The sequence below is a fragment of the Vidua macroura genome, chromosome 1, assembly GCF_024509145.1.
Source record: "Vidua macroura isolate BioBank_ID:100142 chromosome 1, ASM2450914v1, whole genome shotgun sequence".
NCBI lineage: Eukaryota > Metazoa > Chordata > Aves > Passeriformes > Viduidae > Vidua > Vidua macroura.
In genome coordinates this window covers 103,072,729-103,087,789 of record NC_071571.1, presented here as the reverse complement: position 1 = coordinate 103,087,789, position 15,061 = coordinate 103,072,729, and the positions used below count along the sequence as shown (strand labels likewise).

General features: G+C 37.8%; 1 protein-coding gene across 1 annotated transcript; it reads left to right on the top strand.

Moving 5' to 3' along the window:
• Positions 1–288: 288 nt before the first annotated feature.
• On the top strand, positions 289–14,789 carry NDUFV2 (NADH:ubiquinone oxidoreductase core subunit V2). Its single transcript, XM_053974905.1, has 8 exons — positions 289–462; positions 1,498–1,560; positions 7,157–7,219; positions 7,304–7,420; positions 8,981–9,149; positions 10,361–10,470; positions 11,213–11,289; positions 12,193–14,789. Exons 1-8 carry the CDS (start codon positions 421–423, stop codon positions 12,284–12,286), a joined length of 735 nt encoding a protein of 244 aa, XP_053830880.1. The 5' UTR covers positions 289–420; the 3' UTR covers positions 12,287–14,789.
• Positions 14,790–15,061: the final 272 nt, after the last annotated feature.

Sequence of the window (15,061 nt, the reverse complement as noted above, 5' to 3'; positions counted from 1 at the left end):
CAAACATTAAAACCCCAAACAAGTGGGCATGAAGGTGAGAAACACAGGACTGAAAAAAAACCTCACTAGCTTCCTGCGATTTTCCGCTGTCACCACTCTTGTTTCGGAAGGAATCGGTTTTCTCCACGCTGGTGTGTGCCACGAGAGGCTGAAATTGGCGCGGACACCCTCAGGCACCCTCGAGGCCGGGCTCGCTGGCGGCTCCGGGCCGCTCCGGCGGGCCGGGATCCCCGCGGGCAGGGACAGCCGGGACAGCCTCCGCTTCCAGAGCGGGCACGCGCGCTGCGGGCGCGCCCCGCGCATGCGCGCTGCGGGTCTCCTTGGCGCGGCGCGGCGGAGGGCGAGCCCAGGCCTCAAGGAGAGGGATCGGGACAAGGAAGGGCAGCAGGAGCGGGGATCGGTGCTCCTGCCGCCGCCGCCATGCTCCTGTGCGCTGCCCTGCGCGCCGCGGCCGCTCGCTCGGTAAGGGCTCCCTGCCGCCGCCGGCCGGGAGTCGGGGAGGCCGCGGCGGGACGTGGGGAAGCGGGGCCTGGGGGTAGGTCGGTGCCTGGAATCCGAGTCTGTGGACCGCGCACCCGCAGTCACGGCTCTTCTGCAAAGACGGCCTGATCAGCTCAGTGTTTCTAGCAGCGGATCGCGCAGGTGCACCCGCAGTGTAGTGTCACAGGATGGTTGCAGCCTTTCCCTGTCAAATGACCTGTCCCATCCCTGGGAGCACTCCGGGCCGGGTTGGATGGGACTCTGAGCAGCCTGGTCTAGTGGAAGGTGTCCCCGCCCATGTCAGGGGATTGGAACGGCGTGATCTTTAGGTCCCTTTCATCCTAAAGCATTCTGTGATTCTACTTTAAGAAAGCTCACAATTGCTCAAGAATTAAGTATAAAAAGAAATGTAATTTAATATAAAATTAATTTTAATAGGATAAATACTTGCGGTAAAATTATCAAATCTTACTAATACCGGCCAGAATCTAGAAATATTGATCTGTTCCGGCATGTCAGAGAGTACAGAGGATAGCTGAACAGAACTTGCATATGGGTCTGTGTTCTGTTCGTTCTTCACGTTTGTGTTTACATTTGCCCTCTTGTGCCAGGTCTCAGCGTTTGGTTCGATAAAAGCTGAAGAAGCTTGCAAATGCTTACTGGAGGAGAACTTCAGTAGCAGTGGTGGTTTCTGCAAACTTTATAGCAGATAGGATGTAAAGTCACAAATTGGAAAATTCTTCATGAAATGTTGGATGAGAATTTGTGTTCAAGGCACTTAAATTAAGCAGTAGCAGAGCTAAATCCTTTATTTCTACATTGTTCGAACTGGTCAAGACAGGAGTGGAGAGATCTACTCTCCTAATAGTGCAGGAGAGCCCTTAATAGTCTCTTCTTGTCTTATTTTAATTTATTAGTGATGGCAGTAGAATTAATGGCTTACAGTTGGAAATCAGACTGGTTCTGAAAGCAGCCAGGAGCAGTATGTGCATTAGTAACACTGTATTTTGCTTGTAGGCAAAACAGATCCGATACTTGCATGGAACAGCAGAGCGCAGTGCCACTGGAGCCTTATTTGTGGTAAATAATCTGTTTTACTGTAAGGGGGATGGGTCACAAGAGTTTGGCATGTGCTTTTTCAAATCTGCGTAGAAACCTACTGGCATTTACAAAGAAGAGGGTTTTTTTCTATAGAACCTTTTATTGGAATTGTAATGGAGTTTTATGTTAGGTTTTATTTTAGTTTTTGCCTCTTGTGTTTCTTGACTTATATAGTGAAAATGCTCTATAATTTGTATGTGATTGCAGATGAGACTTTGCTTAAACTTTATTTCATTATAAACCAGTTCTTGTTTCCTTTATTTATTTTAGTTGAGTTTGTAATTGAATCTCATTGAACTTCTTGCAGGTGCAGTTTCTTGCTTTCTGAAATTTGCTGCAGAATTACCCGTGGGCTCAGGTCGTAGCTGTGTTTACAGGGGTTGAAAAGTACAGTTCTTGTTCATGTTCTGTGTGATACAGCAGGTGGTACAATGAGTCGTAATTGAGGCCATTAAGCACTGTCATAAAAGGCATAAACAGTAGCAGTAATTGCAAAAAGTAAAAAAACCCTTGAATTTAAGTGTGTAAAGCAGCTGTGTTATCTGTCTACCTCTGAAGAGAACCTGAAGCATCTCAACAGAGTGTGTATTTTGTCCCATTCTGCTCCATTCAGAGCTTTAGATGGTCTGCAGTTTAACAGCTGAATAATTTGGCATTTTCCCAACACTTGGTAAAAATCAGCCCTTTACTAGAGAGTTGACCACTGTTGAAAACAGGTGCTCAGAATTCTTGCTGTCCTTTCCTTTCTGCAGCTGTCTCTACAGCTTTAATCATAAAATGAAGTTAATAAGATCTCAGTATATGCTTTGTGTACTTTTCCAGAAATCTGAGCAGGAATTGGTGATCTACAGGATAAGAGCTAGTGTTCAAGGAGTAGAGGAAATGCTGTAGTCTGGCAATTTAGAAAACTTAAGTGTAGTTGGAAGTTGGTGAAGACAGGCAAAATATGTCTTTGGCACCCTAATGGCTGCTATGTCTGACATATGAAGCTAGATAGCTTTTAAATTCAAGATTTATGTAATTGTTTAAATTATTTGCTACAGGGAGGAGCCTGATAACAGAGAAAGGCAAGTAGAAAAGCTGAGTGCTTTGCAGATGTTTATTTAATAGCATCATTGATGACTTATTCCACAGCAGAATTTTTGCTAAAGGAGCATAAGAACTTGGTTCTCTGGGGGTTTGGTTTTTTTCTTGTTTTGTTTTTTTTTTTTTTCCCTCAGTTTTTGTTTTTTAAAAAGTAATATTTGTTCTTCTCTGAAGTGAAAGGTAATGGGAAGAAGAGAGTTGGATGTCACTATATGTGTGTGTGTACTTGTTTGCCCTAAATTCCAGATGCTACTTAAAATGGCAGATTGCAAGGGGAACTTGTCCTGCTGGTTTGAGACAAAGGCATTATTTTCATCAACATAAGGTGTTCATATACAATCAGAAAATTGGAGTCCCCCTGGATTTCTGTAGAGGGAAACAAAATTTAAAGTTTTAGGGTTTTTTTTTAATTACAAGCAGAAGTGTCAAAAGTTTAAAAACTGCTTGTGCAGGACTAATGGGAGTAACTCAAACCTGTTGTGGTGGTCCTCTTAGTGTGTCAGTTTACACACAAATGTCATGGGTTTGTTTTACAAAGCTTATTGCTGCTTCTTCTTGCACTTCTCATGTATAAAATCTATACATGAGGAAGGTAAATGCATGCAGTGTATTTGTGTTGTAATAGCAGAGGACAGGCTAGCAAGAGACCTGGTTGTCATAAAATCTATTATTAAAAGGCATTTCTGATTTGTATGCATGTGTTTCTCTTTGCAAACATGTTACATGTTAGCAGAAACACACAGAAATAAGAGAACTTCGGCTGAAATGCCTTTGTATTCTGAAACACCCAGAAAGAGCCTTTCTCTCAATCATTAAATTCAACTAGGTGCCATCACAGGCAGCTACATCATACTTCCAGTGAGAGGGTATCAAGTACAAAATTCGGTAGATTGTTTGCCCATGGGCATGTAAGAGCAATGCTCCAAACCTCTACGTTCTGATGGCTAGAGAAGGCCTGATTCCAGAGACATTTATTATGATTGCCTTTTTTAGTTGAAACATGCATTCTCTTTTGCTTCTCTTCTACCTGATTTTAGCCCTCTTAACAGCTAAAACTTGGCTCTTCTACTTTATTGTTTTCAATGCATGGACTGAGTTTCCTTAACACATCAACAGCCCTGATGTGGGCTTTGTCATAGGGCTGCACAGGAGGTTCAGCACAAAAGGTTGAAGAATTGCTGTATTCAAGTTTTAGTTACTTGTGCAGTTGGTCAGTGAGATACTTGGGTTTGAGAGCACTTCCACCATTCTTAGAGGGGTTTATATCTTGAGTTCTGTTGGAGTAGTGAACATAGGGTACTTTCCCTTTAGAGGAGGACTAATACATATTTTTTCAGTGCTGATTCGATATGGATTCTGAACAGGTTGTTGCCCTAAACATTGCCCCTGCAGACCCCCAGTTCTCTCATTTTGGTTTCAGTGCTTTGGACTGGTGTTTACCATAGGGCATAGGTCAAGTTTTAGGCCAACTTTCTTGCAGTATACATGGAAACTAAATTATTCTAACTATTCTGTTTTAATTCTTCAGCGCTCTTGAATAATTTTCTGTGTCAAGAAAGACAGATGATTAGATCACTGGGAAAAAAGAAAGCATAATAATAAAATGGACCAGGTTGGTGTAGCAAAAAGAATATGAGGTGACCATTCAGCAGCCTTAGTGGCTTCCATGGGAGTGCACTGGCATCTGTGGCTTGGGTAGCCTTTGCAGTGAAGGTGTTCCTACTTAAATAGGCTCTGTTCTGCAATAGAACTGTGATACAGTCAATGTATGAATGGAATGAAAATGTCCATAAGACTTTGGGAAATTGGGGAGCATGAGAAGAGACTTGGAAAAAGACTTGTATGGGGGGAGAACAGAGAAAGAACAGAGCCAGACTCATTTTAGTGGTGCCAGGTGACAAGACCAGAGGCAATGGCCTCAGAGAACATCAGGAAACATTTTTTCATTATGAGGGTGACAGAGCACTGGCACAGGTTGCCCAGAGAGGTTATGGAGTTTCCATTATTGGATAAATTCAGAAGAAGCCATTTGGACACAGTCCTGGGCAAGCAGCTCTGTGTGTCCCTGCTTGAGCAGGGGAGTTTGACCCAGGCGACTTCCAGAGGTTCCTTCCAACTTCAACCACTCTGTAATTTAAAAGAGTACTCTTTCCAATACTGTATCCTTATTTCTGATCTTGCTCTCTAAAATCTGTATCCTAAAAAAACACGTGGAAATGCACCCATGTAATTTAGGAGCGTGTCAATGCATGCAGGTCTCAGATAAATGGCATGTTGTCAGACAAATGTAAGACTAGAGAACATATAAATTCCTAACTGCTCAGGAGTCCTAGAACTGTGTAAGCTCTTGATGAAAACTACCAAACTCTCCATAGCCCAGAATTAGATTAAGTCCTTTCAGGAAAACAGAGAATATAAAAGGTGGCATGGCTTATTTATTGCTCACCTCTGCTATAGCCTTTACAATATGTCATAAAACCTTGCTACAGCTATACCTGTATCTTCCAGTATAAAGTCTTTATTATTCTTCTTCACATGTAGGGCATTTAAGGATATCAGTTTACAGATGATACACTGAAAAGAACAGCTGCTCCAGACAAAGAGGGAAATTTTAATAAATACATTTATTTGCAAAAGCAGTTGAGACGAAGTACAATTGCTAACTATCAAATAGCTACAGAAGGCAAAATAATACCAAAATAGGCATGCAGATTTGAGAAGGAAAAGCTAAGTTATGGAAATACTTACCATGAATTGTGGAATTGATCTGTGCAGCTAAGACATGGAAAGGTCTGTAAGGGAAAAAGTAATAAAAGTTGTACAGTATTTCCAATCAGTCTTTTCTCCATCAGCCTCTTTTTGAGAGCTTTTTTGACTCTTTTTCTACCAATAAAATTGGTAGAAAACATTCACCAAGACTAAATATGAGTCATCAAATCCTTTATCTGGAAGGGTCAGTCTGAAATAATGGGAATCATGTTCCTCTTTTATGTTGTAAACCACACAATAAGCAAGAAATTAACACTAAATAAAATATTAGCGTGTTCAAAATCATTCATCTTTCTGTAATTCCTGTTCTTATAGGAAAGTCGTCCTTGGTGAAGTATTTATCAACGCTAGTTTTATATTGGACTTGAAACTGTGGTGAGGGCACAATGCTTTCAAACTGACGGTGGCAGTCATATTGTCTGCTTTGGGATATAGACAGGATAAGCAAAGGTAATCCCTGGACAGACCAACAGATGTAATTCAAGTATTTGCCCTTGCAATATTTCCATATTAAAATTTCTAAATCCGAGAATAACTGTGGACCACACATGTCCTAAGGTCTTCACTGATGATACATACTTCACTTCAGTATGCAAGTGTCTTGGCAATGATAAGGTTTTCATTAAATCCTTTCATTAAATCATTGCTGCTTAGTAAGAAGAGTGTAGTGTGGCAACTGCAAAATCACCCTCGGTTACTGGAGGAAATGATGCAAGTGGAAGTCAGTAGAGGGGGCTTCTTTGTTTTAAATACACTTCTAAAGCTTTTATTATTGGCTAGCTGGGGATTATTTTAACATCAAACCTCAAGTATAGCTTGTATTTTCCCACAAACTTTCCCTTTGATTTGAAATTTTCTCAATTTGAAAACCATGTGAAGTTTGGAATTAAACTTAACTCTAGGTGCTTAAAGGAAACCAAAATGAGCTGCTTACAGACAGCTAAAAATTCTGTGCAGGAACATTTTCTGGTGGAAAATGTTTCAAGACCTCCAAATGTGTATTTTCTGAATATAGAAGAAATAATTAAAAATTGATGTTTCCCTAGAAGACCATCTTAAAAATAACTTGTTAGAATACCTTATTTTGGCAATACTGATTCAAAATTCTGCTTCTTACATTTTGATTCAGAATTGTATATAAAATGAAAATGTTAAAATCCGTTACAAATCAAAATAATATATTAAAATAGATTAATGATGTGTTTGAATGTGCAAATATTTTAATTCTACAGCAAACTTCTTGATGAATTGTGGAGGTTTTTTTTAATTAATGTTTCATGATAAAGGGAAAAATGAACTGTTGTTTTAGTCTCGTGTTTATTAAGGTATTAACCAGAGCATTCTTACTCTGGCTATTGTAAATTTGAACATAATAATCAAACCGTATTAACAGTGTTAAAAATATGTATTTTGATAACAACACCATACATTTTATCAATATATAATTTCATATATTTCTCAGTAAATTATTTCTTTAATAAGAAGTAATGGGAATAGATCATGATTTTTAAGAGTGATGAAATAATTATCACTATTTTTGATAACTTTCCCAAATATATTTAATCACTTTAGTACTATAACATTTGTATGTGGAATATATAGTTTTTATTCAAGCAGCTCAACTGTAACTGTGTAACAAGAAGGTATTTTACCACAGTAAACATGTCCTGAATAATTTTCTAACAACCCATTTTTACATGTTTTTCTTCTTTTCTTGAAGCATAGAGATAGTCCTGAAAACAATCCAGATACTCCATTTGAGTTCACACCTGAAAATCTAAAGGTATGCAGACAAAAAAAAAGTTCAATACACAGACATTATCTTTAGAGCAGTACTGATTTGTTTTCCTTCTTTTCCCTTAACAAGCGAATAGAAGCGATCATAAACAACTACCCAGAGGGACACAAGTCTGCAGCTGTCATGGCAGTACTGGATTTGGCCCAAAGACAGCATGGATGGCTGCCCATATCAGCTATGAACAAGGTATTTAGTACTTGATTATCTTTCAAGCATAAATTTTATTGTTTTCTTTCAATATCTTACTAGAATATTAACATTAATTAATTAAAGCTTACAAACATGGGAATTTACATGTGGTGCAGTATTGTGAGAATTCCCTATGAGACTACATTTTTAAAAATAAAAGGAAAAACTAATGCAGAAAACTCAGGGCTCTGTTTATACAATATTAGCCCATTACTAGAAACTACAGGCAGAAGAAATAGAAAATTAGATAAAACCTATTCAGATAGGCTCTTCTCCCAGAGTGATCGTAGAATTAGGAACAGAAATTTGATTTTGTTCACTGCTGAATGTGGGGGAAGAAAAGAAAGGTAATGTCGGTTGGAGTTTTCTTCCTCCCAGATTAATGGCATTTCACACATTGCCTGGATTATACTTAATCTCTAGATCTGTAAGGATTCTGCAGGGCAGTGTTAGTGTAGTAGATGTCAGGAGTGTTGAGTAACACCTCACAGCAAGTGACTGGAAGACTTGTCAGGTTAATTATTAAAATTGTTTCAAAATAACCAGGCAAACAACTACACTGTTCCAAAGTGAGAGGCTGCATGACAGTAACCAAATACCAAGAAATAAAAAAATCTGGTTTATATTCATATGAATAAATCTGTTGTACTTTCTGTTACCATCTGGCATATCATCAATTTTAAAGTGTAAAATTTTAAATTCAATTTAAGGTGAGGATTGTGAGCATTAGAGAAATGACTGAAGGAGGTGAATGAACATTTAAAGAAAGGCAACTACAGTTTCTACAGCATAACATTAATGCTGGCAGTGTATATTAGTTTATTTAAGTTTCAGGTTGATATTATGTTTAAAATGATCTTAAGGCTTTTAAGTGAACAAATATTTTCCATTATTTGTTATTTGCCTGCTAGAGAAACTGGAACGTAAAACAGTTACTCTGTTGAAACCAGAGCCAGTTCTCAACTTGAGCAGTTTGCCAGGGTTCAATGATAATGAGATCAGGGATACTTGCAGGAGAACTGGCTCCATGGAGATCATGCTCCACTCCCTGCTTATTAGCTGTGACAGGAATCTGCAGATGTAGCCCTGGTGTGGCACAGAACCTGCTCTGTATGAATTAGATAAGCACAGTACCAGCTTACAAGTATTCCTTAGCTAAAGGCTTTCATGGGTTAGTGTGGGCAGGCTCGTACGGGTTGGTTCATTGACACAGCCCAAGTGCAGTGTGAGCTGGAGCTGACAAGGAAAGCCCAAACCCAGCTGACTCCTCACATCCCCTTGTATCTGACAAGAGATGCTGGAGGGGAGCTGACTCGAGCTGCTCGCTGTGCTGATCCACGGCTTAGCAGAGTTTGTGCTCAAGCAGGGTGATGCCAGTCAGAGAACTCAGGTGTCTGGTCTTTGCACTTGGAATACATTTGTGCTTTGATACCCACCCCACCCTCTTACCTACCTGTTACTGCAAACAGGACAGGTGACTTCACTGAAATGGTTTGCTAATTGCCTTTACTGCTGCCCTCTGAGAATTCAATATAGCATGTTTTTTGCCCATCACAGGTTGCTGAAGTTTTAGAAATGCCTCCCATGAGAGTCTATGAAGTAGCAACCTTCTACACCATGTACAATCGCAAACCTGTTGGGAAATACCACATTCAGGTCTGCACCACCACGCCATGCATGCTGCGAGACTCTGACAGCATTTTAGAAGCCATTAAGAAGAAACTTGGTATGACACAAATTTGTAATACACTTGTATTTTTTTTTACCTTTGTTTAATGATACTAAAGTAAAATTCTTCATATAGTGGAAGAAAAAACTGGCCTTGTTCAACTTCTTAAGGTTCACATGAGCCCACCTCTTTACCCTGTCAAGGTCCCTCTGGATGATAACATGATGTTAACATAATTTATGAATTCTCTCCATGGGAGAAATCAATTGAGGATGGTGCATCATGGGATGTAAGGAGTACTCAGGGGTTTTGTGTGTAGGTTGGGGTTTTTCCCTCCTTTTTGAGTGGTTATGGGGAGAAGAGAGGGTAAGATCAGCAACTGACAATACTTCCCCTGATATGAAAACGTTTGTTAACTTTTTCTAAGAACCAGGGATAAGAGCTGCAGAACAGCTGCCTATTATCTGTCATTTCATATACTCTGTTGTCTGAAAAAAAGGCATATTTAGATGAAATGTCTTGTTACTGCATAGATAGCTTAATTTAAACTGAAACTCTCAGCTTGAGAAATCAAAGAGTAAGGATGATTCTGTAGTTTTTAATGAGACAGGCCTTACTTAAAACTGTCATTATTTCCAACCTCTTCCTACTAGTAAATGGAGGAAAATTGTCTATCAGTATTCTTCCTTCCATGGAATATTTTGTAGAGATCAGCCCCTGAGATGTTACTTGGACTAACCTCTTGGGGAAGGTCTGTATCTGTAGCAGTAGAATAGTAAGATGCCATGGATCCTAAGTATGTGTACAGTTTGGTAAATCATCTTTTGTGTATAAACTCGAAAGTTTATGAATTTGTAGCTAACAATATTTGGATGTTGGTTAATTTGGGAATATTCAACACTGTAAATGAATGCATTTCCTATCAGCACATAAAAGCTATGTGTCCCTATTTTTTCATTTTATTGTATTGATTACTAAAATGTTCTTGAGTAGATCTGTTGTATTTCTTAGAATTGTCATTTCATGGTTATTTTTCAGTGATTCATACCTGTAAACAAGGTCTCAGAAATGTATCTGAAAACTGACTTAATCGTTTATTAGAAACTTCTGTTTAATGGAAACATTTTGGACTCATTTAAAGGGGTTTAACTTTGCAAATCCTTTTAAGGCCCAACTACAAGTAATGCAATGTCCCTGGAGCACTTAGATTTATGCTTCATTACTCTTGTTCATAACCATTGCTGAGCCTAATTAATTTATTGATTTAGGTATTAAAGTTGGAGAAACAACACCCGATAAGCTCTTCACGCTGATAGAAGTGGAATGTTTAGGTGCTTGTGTAAACGCACCAATGGTACAAATAAATGACAATTACTATGTGAGTACTGCATTCTCTTTAAATTATTAATCTTCTTTGCTGGCTTACCTGTATTTTTCAGTTGTTCCAGATTGTGAAGTTGTGGTCAGTTTTCCAATTCCTGTTGACAGGAACAGCTCCTTTCCTTACAGCATCTTTTAGTTTCTTGCCCTCTTGCTGGAAAACTTAATTTGTATCAGGTGTATGAGTGTATTTTTCATTTCAGTTACTGTCTTTATTATACAAGAGGAGTGATTTCTGTGATTTTTGTGATTGTGGTCTGCCTGTAAATCTGGAACTTTTAAAATAGGTAATTAATAAGCTTTTGAAAGCATTTTAAAGCAGTCTGTTGGAAAGTATGGACTAATGTAAGAAGTGTTGTCTTGAACTGTACCCAAAATTTTTTTGTTGCAGCTGACACCATTCTGCATGACACACATCATGTGTCATGGCATATGTGTAGTGGGTAGGCAGAGATCCAGCTCCCTAATATCAGGAAGCTGAAAACACAAACCCTTGGCCTGTATCAGCATTGTTTGTTTTAACATTAATTTCTGCAACTACACACGAAATAAAGTCTCAACATTAAAATGACAGCAGACTTCAATTTCCCTCATTCTTTAAACCACTATGTGTGTTAATGGATAGGATCAAAATTACCTGTGCTAGGGTCACACTGATCTGATAAATTTGAAGTGCTGCATTTAGTGTAACTGATGACTCTCTCAGTTTTGTCAGTGATTTAATTTTTTTTGTTTTACAGGAAGATTTGACACCCAAAGATATTGAAGACATAATTGACGAGCTAAAGGCTGGCAAAGTTCCCAAACCAGGCCCAAGGTATGCTATGTTTATAATAAGCTAAAATATATAATTGCCTGTATTTATAAATTACATATATTATATTGGTCACTTACACAAAGGGTGATTCTTCTGAGAAACTAAATTACTTTTCACGTGATTTGAGTTCACAGCCTACAGCTAAAAAGCATTAATTAATTTACTGAACAGAAGTGCATGCATTCAAAGCCAAAAGAAACTGGAAAGAGCTGAGAATTTGCATGTTCTTGATGACTGACCAGAGGAGAATGAAATGTGAAAACATGAATTCTGATTTGTCTTAGTATTTAATAGGTGAATGATGTCACCTGTTGGAATTTTTGTCTAGATCATTTAAACCAACAAATTTCTGCTGGTTGGCTGGTTTGTTGGTTGTGTTGGTTTTTTCTGATTTCTGATAAAAACCAAAGACTGTAAGTTAGTCAGAGGGGTGTTACTTCTGAAGTTTTCTTATCTGTTATTTCCCACTGTTCTTTGTTAGCCCACCTACATTTGTGTCAATGGGGAAATTAATTTGACTTGGGTGTTACCTATTCCTATTGTTTCTATAAAGATGTTTTGAATACAAGAACAATACAGTTTCAAAAAAACACAGGGAAGCGCCAATAACAAAACTGTGATTATAAAGTTTGATGCTGCCTGGCCAACCTATAAATGGATATAAAAGAAAACAAGTGGTCCTAGCTTGCATTTCACTTATGAATTTTTTTGTCAGTACTTGAATTTAGAATCCTTTCAATTTAACAGCTACATCACACATTTTTCTGAAGGTTAAATGGGAAGAACAAAACAAAAATAGTGGCTTCAGCCTTAAGTGATTTGTGACTGTCTTCTATCCAACAGTTAAACAGAAGCTGAGTTATTATCAATACCAGCAATGAATAAACTACTTTCATTTTTCAGGAGTGGACGTTTTTCTTGTGAGCCAGCTGGTGGCCTTACTTCCCTGACTGAACCACCCAAAGGACCAGGTTTTGGAGTTCGAGATGATCTCTAAGGATTTTTGTAATATAAGATGAACTGTCTGAAAAGAATAAAGTATCTTAAATCTCAGTAAAATTATGTACATTCTAATGTTTTGGTTTAAAAGAAAAATAACAGCAATTAGACTGCCTAACTTACTGTGGTTTTAACTACAGCAGAATTTAATCATAATTCCAGATTGTAAGAAAAGTGGTTCTGTAGACTGTGTAAAGTGACTCCCTGAAAGTGTCCACTTACGGTCAAAGAGAGATGAAAAGTTACATCTTTTGATCTGTCATTGAAAATTCTTTCAGCTTTTTCTAAAGCACTTTGAAGAAGCAACAAACTTAAATTACAAATCTGACAAATGCACAAGGAACAAAATTGAAAGGAGATTATCTGACAAAACTTCATCATGTTACTTTTATTAGCAATTTATAATCGAACAAACAAGAAAGGTTATCTGAGCCACACTGTATAAAAAATCTTGTAGGTTCAGTTTGAAGTGGTTCTTCTTAAGCTTAATTCTTCTTACTATCATTCTGTAATCAGGAAAAATGTAAAGCCTCAAAGAGCAGCAGTATTCTACTAAAAGAATTAATAGCAACAAAAACCAACTAATTTCCTGTGCAAGTTTATTTAGTACAGACAACATATGGAGTTGGGGGAAGATAGAATATACCAAAACAGTTTAGCATGTGCTTAAGGGTAATAATATCTGACACTGGATCTTTGATTCACAGATCCTTCTTTGACATTATTACCTGTGAACCAGCTACTTTCAATAACTAATCTGTGTGAAATTGAGGAATTTCTTTCAATATAAAAAATCTGAAGATAATTTTTTAAAAAACTGAGTGCATACTGACACTTCATACCTATACCTATAAAATTGGGCAAATACTTTAGCTATACAGACATACATTTCCATGTAAATTAGGAAATGTGGACACATCAGTCACCTGAGACCATCCTGTGTCTGCCTCATCTCAAATCTGTCATGGAACTTATATTTGCATTACAACTGATGAGACAGATGAAGCTTAACTGTATAATTTATAATTTTATTCTATATTATATTTAGTTTGTTTTGATAGTCTGATTAATAGTACTTCACCAAACTATTCTCCCTCTTTGGAGTTAAATTCTGTTTTTACAGATTGCCTGCATAATGGCTATCTTGTGTAGTCTGTTGATACACCACTTTTATTTCAACATGCTCTGTGAAGTTCCTTCACATGCCATTAAAAAAGCAGTATTACTGTTGGTAGTTCTGGGAACATAATATATCTGTAAATCATTTGTATGAGAAACTTGCTATCTCTTCCATATTACTATATTTCTAAAATGAAATAATTGAATTGCATACAAATGGAAAAGAAAATCCAATACATACGTACAACTCGAGTGAAGCAGTTTCCAAACAAGCATGAAAAAAAGTCTTGTGTAGAAGTAGTCCAGAACATAGTGCACAGAAGAAAATAGTACATGGATTGAAATCTTATCTGTCATTTAAAGTCTCTAAATGCTCTTCTGAAAGGTCACTCCATGTTTGTAATAGCTTCAGGCCTTGTAGCAGGCCAGGCATCTGGCACTATGTGGCACTTTTCTAGAGACATGAGATGAGGCAGACGGCATCTCACATCTTGATGCAAAGACAGACTCATTTTAGTATCCCAGTCTGAGTACAGTGTTTGTTCCATTTTAACAGCAAAACTTTATTCTAGTTCATACAGCCTTACCTTATTCTAACCTTTGAAATACATGCTGAATGTAAGTGAGGATGTTGCATGCATTGTGGAAGGATACTGTGCTACAGTTATTCATGGTTTGGTATGTAACAGTGAAATCCCACGGGATTGCACAATCGTGTTGAAGTGGGGAAACATAGTTTTGGACCTGCCAAGGTTGAAACATCCAACTATACAAAAACAAAGCTCTTGAATGCCAGACTCCCCCCATTTTTAAAGCCAGACAGCATTTGTAGCCTTATAGCACTTTTCTCTCCAGTTTATTCCAGCTGCATGTGACAATTTTGATGTCTGTCTTATGAGCAGAACATGGACCTTCACAGTTGCCATATTTTCCACAGTTCACGTATTTTGGAGATTGTTAGTGATGTTCCACAAACAAGCTGTCAGTCATTTTGATGTAACATGTGAGAATCTGCCAATCACTTGAAGAGGATAATTTACATTATCCCTACTGCATGGCACAAATCTGATACATCACTCTTTAAACTGAGTACTGGAGGCAGCTACAGGACTATGAAATGATTGTAGACAAATAAAGTAACTATTCTCTCTCATCTTACCCACTTCATTCGTCAGTTATATGAGGCTTTATGGTCCTGGTTTCTCCTCAAAAAAGTTTGGACAATCGTTGTATTAAATGGTTTAAAAAAATCACATCTTGCGTTATTTCAGGTTTTGTTGAAATTTGAACATTTCAAACATATCAAGTAGAAATACATATTCTGCATTGTTACATGTAGCTATTTACTACATACAATAAATTATTTTCACAATGGTAACTTACACAGGATTGTGATGAGAATTAACAAGGTGATCATTATGAAAGAGTTCCAGAATAGTGCAAGAATTGATGCATCCCAGTTCTCTGTTCTGTTTTTGAATAGCTGTAGATAATACCTTATGCTTGCTTTTACCAGTATTAAAAATGTGTATTTTACTATATACATTTGTAGTAGGACATTTTTGGTAACAAATATTAACAGGACAGAATTTTCATTATCCTCAATAGCAGAGGGTCACTAATATTAATTTTAGGCAGTAGCACTAACCTGTCA

Bases quoted from the DNA above. Each gene is read 5' to 3' on its own strand.
- NDUFV2 (XM_053974905.1), top strand. From the start codon at position 421: ATGCTCCTGTGCGCTGCCCTGCGCGCCGCGGCCGCTCGCTCG. The intron at 7,220-7,303 runs GTATGCAGACAA...TCCCTTAACAAG, and splicing joins TCACACCTGAAAATCTAAAG to CGAATAGAAGCGATCATAAA. The intron at 11,290-12,192 runs GTATGCTATGTT...TTCATTTTTCAG, and splicing joins GTTCCCAAACCAGGCCCAAG to GAGTGGACGTTTTTCTTGTG.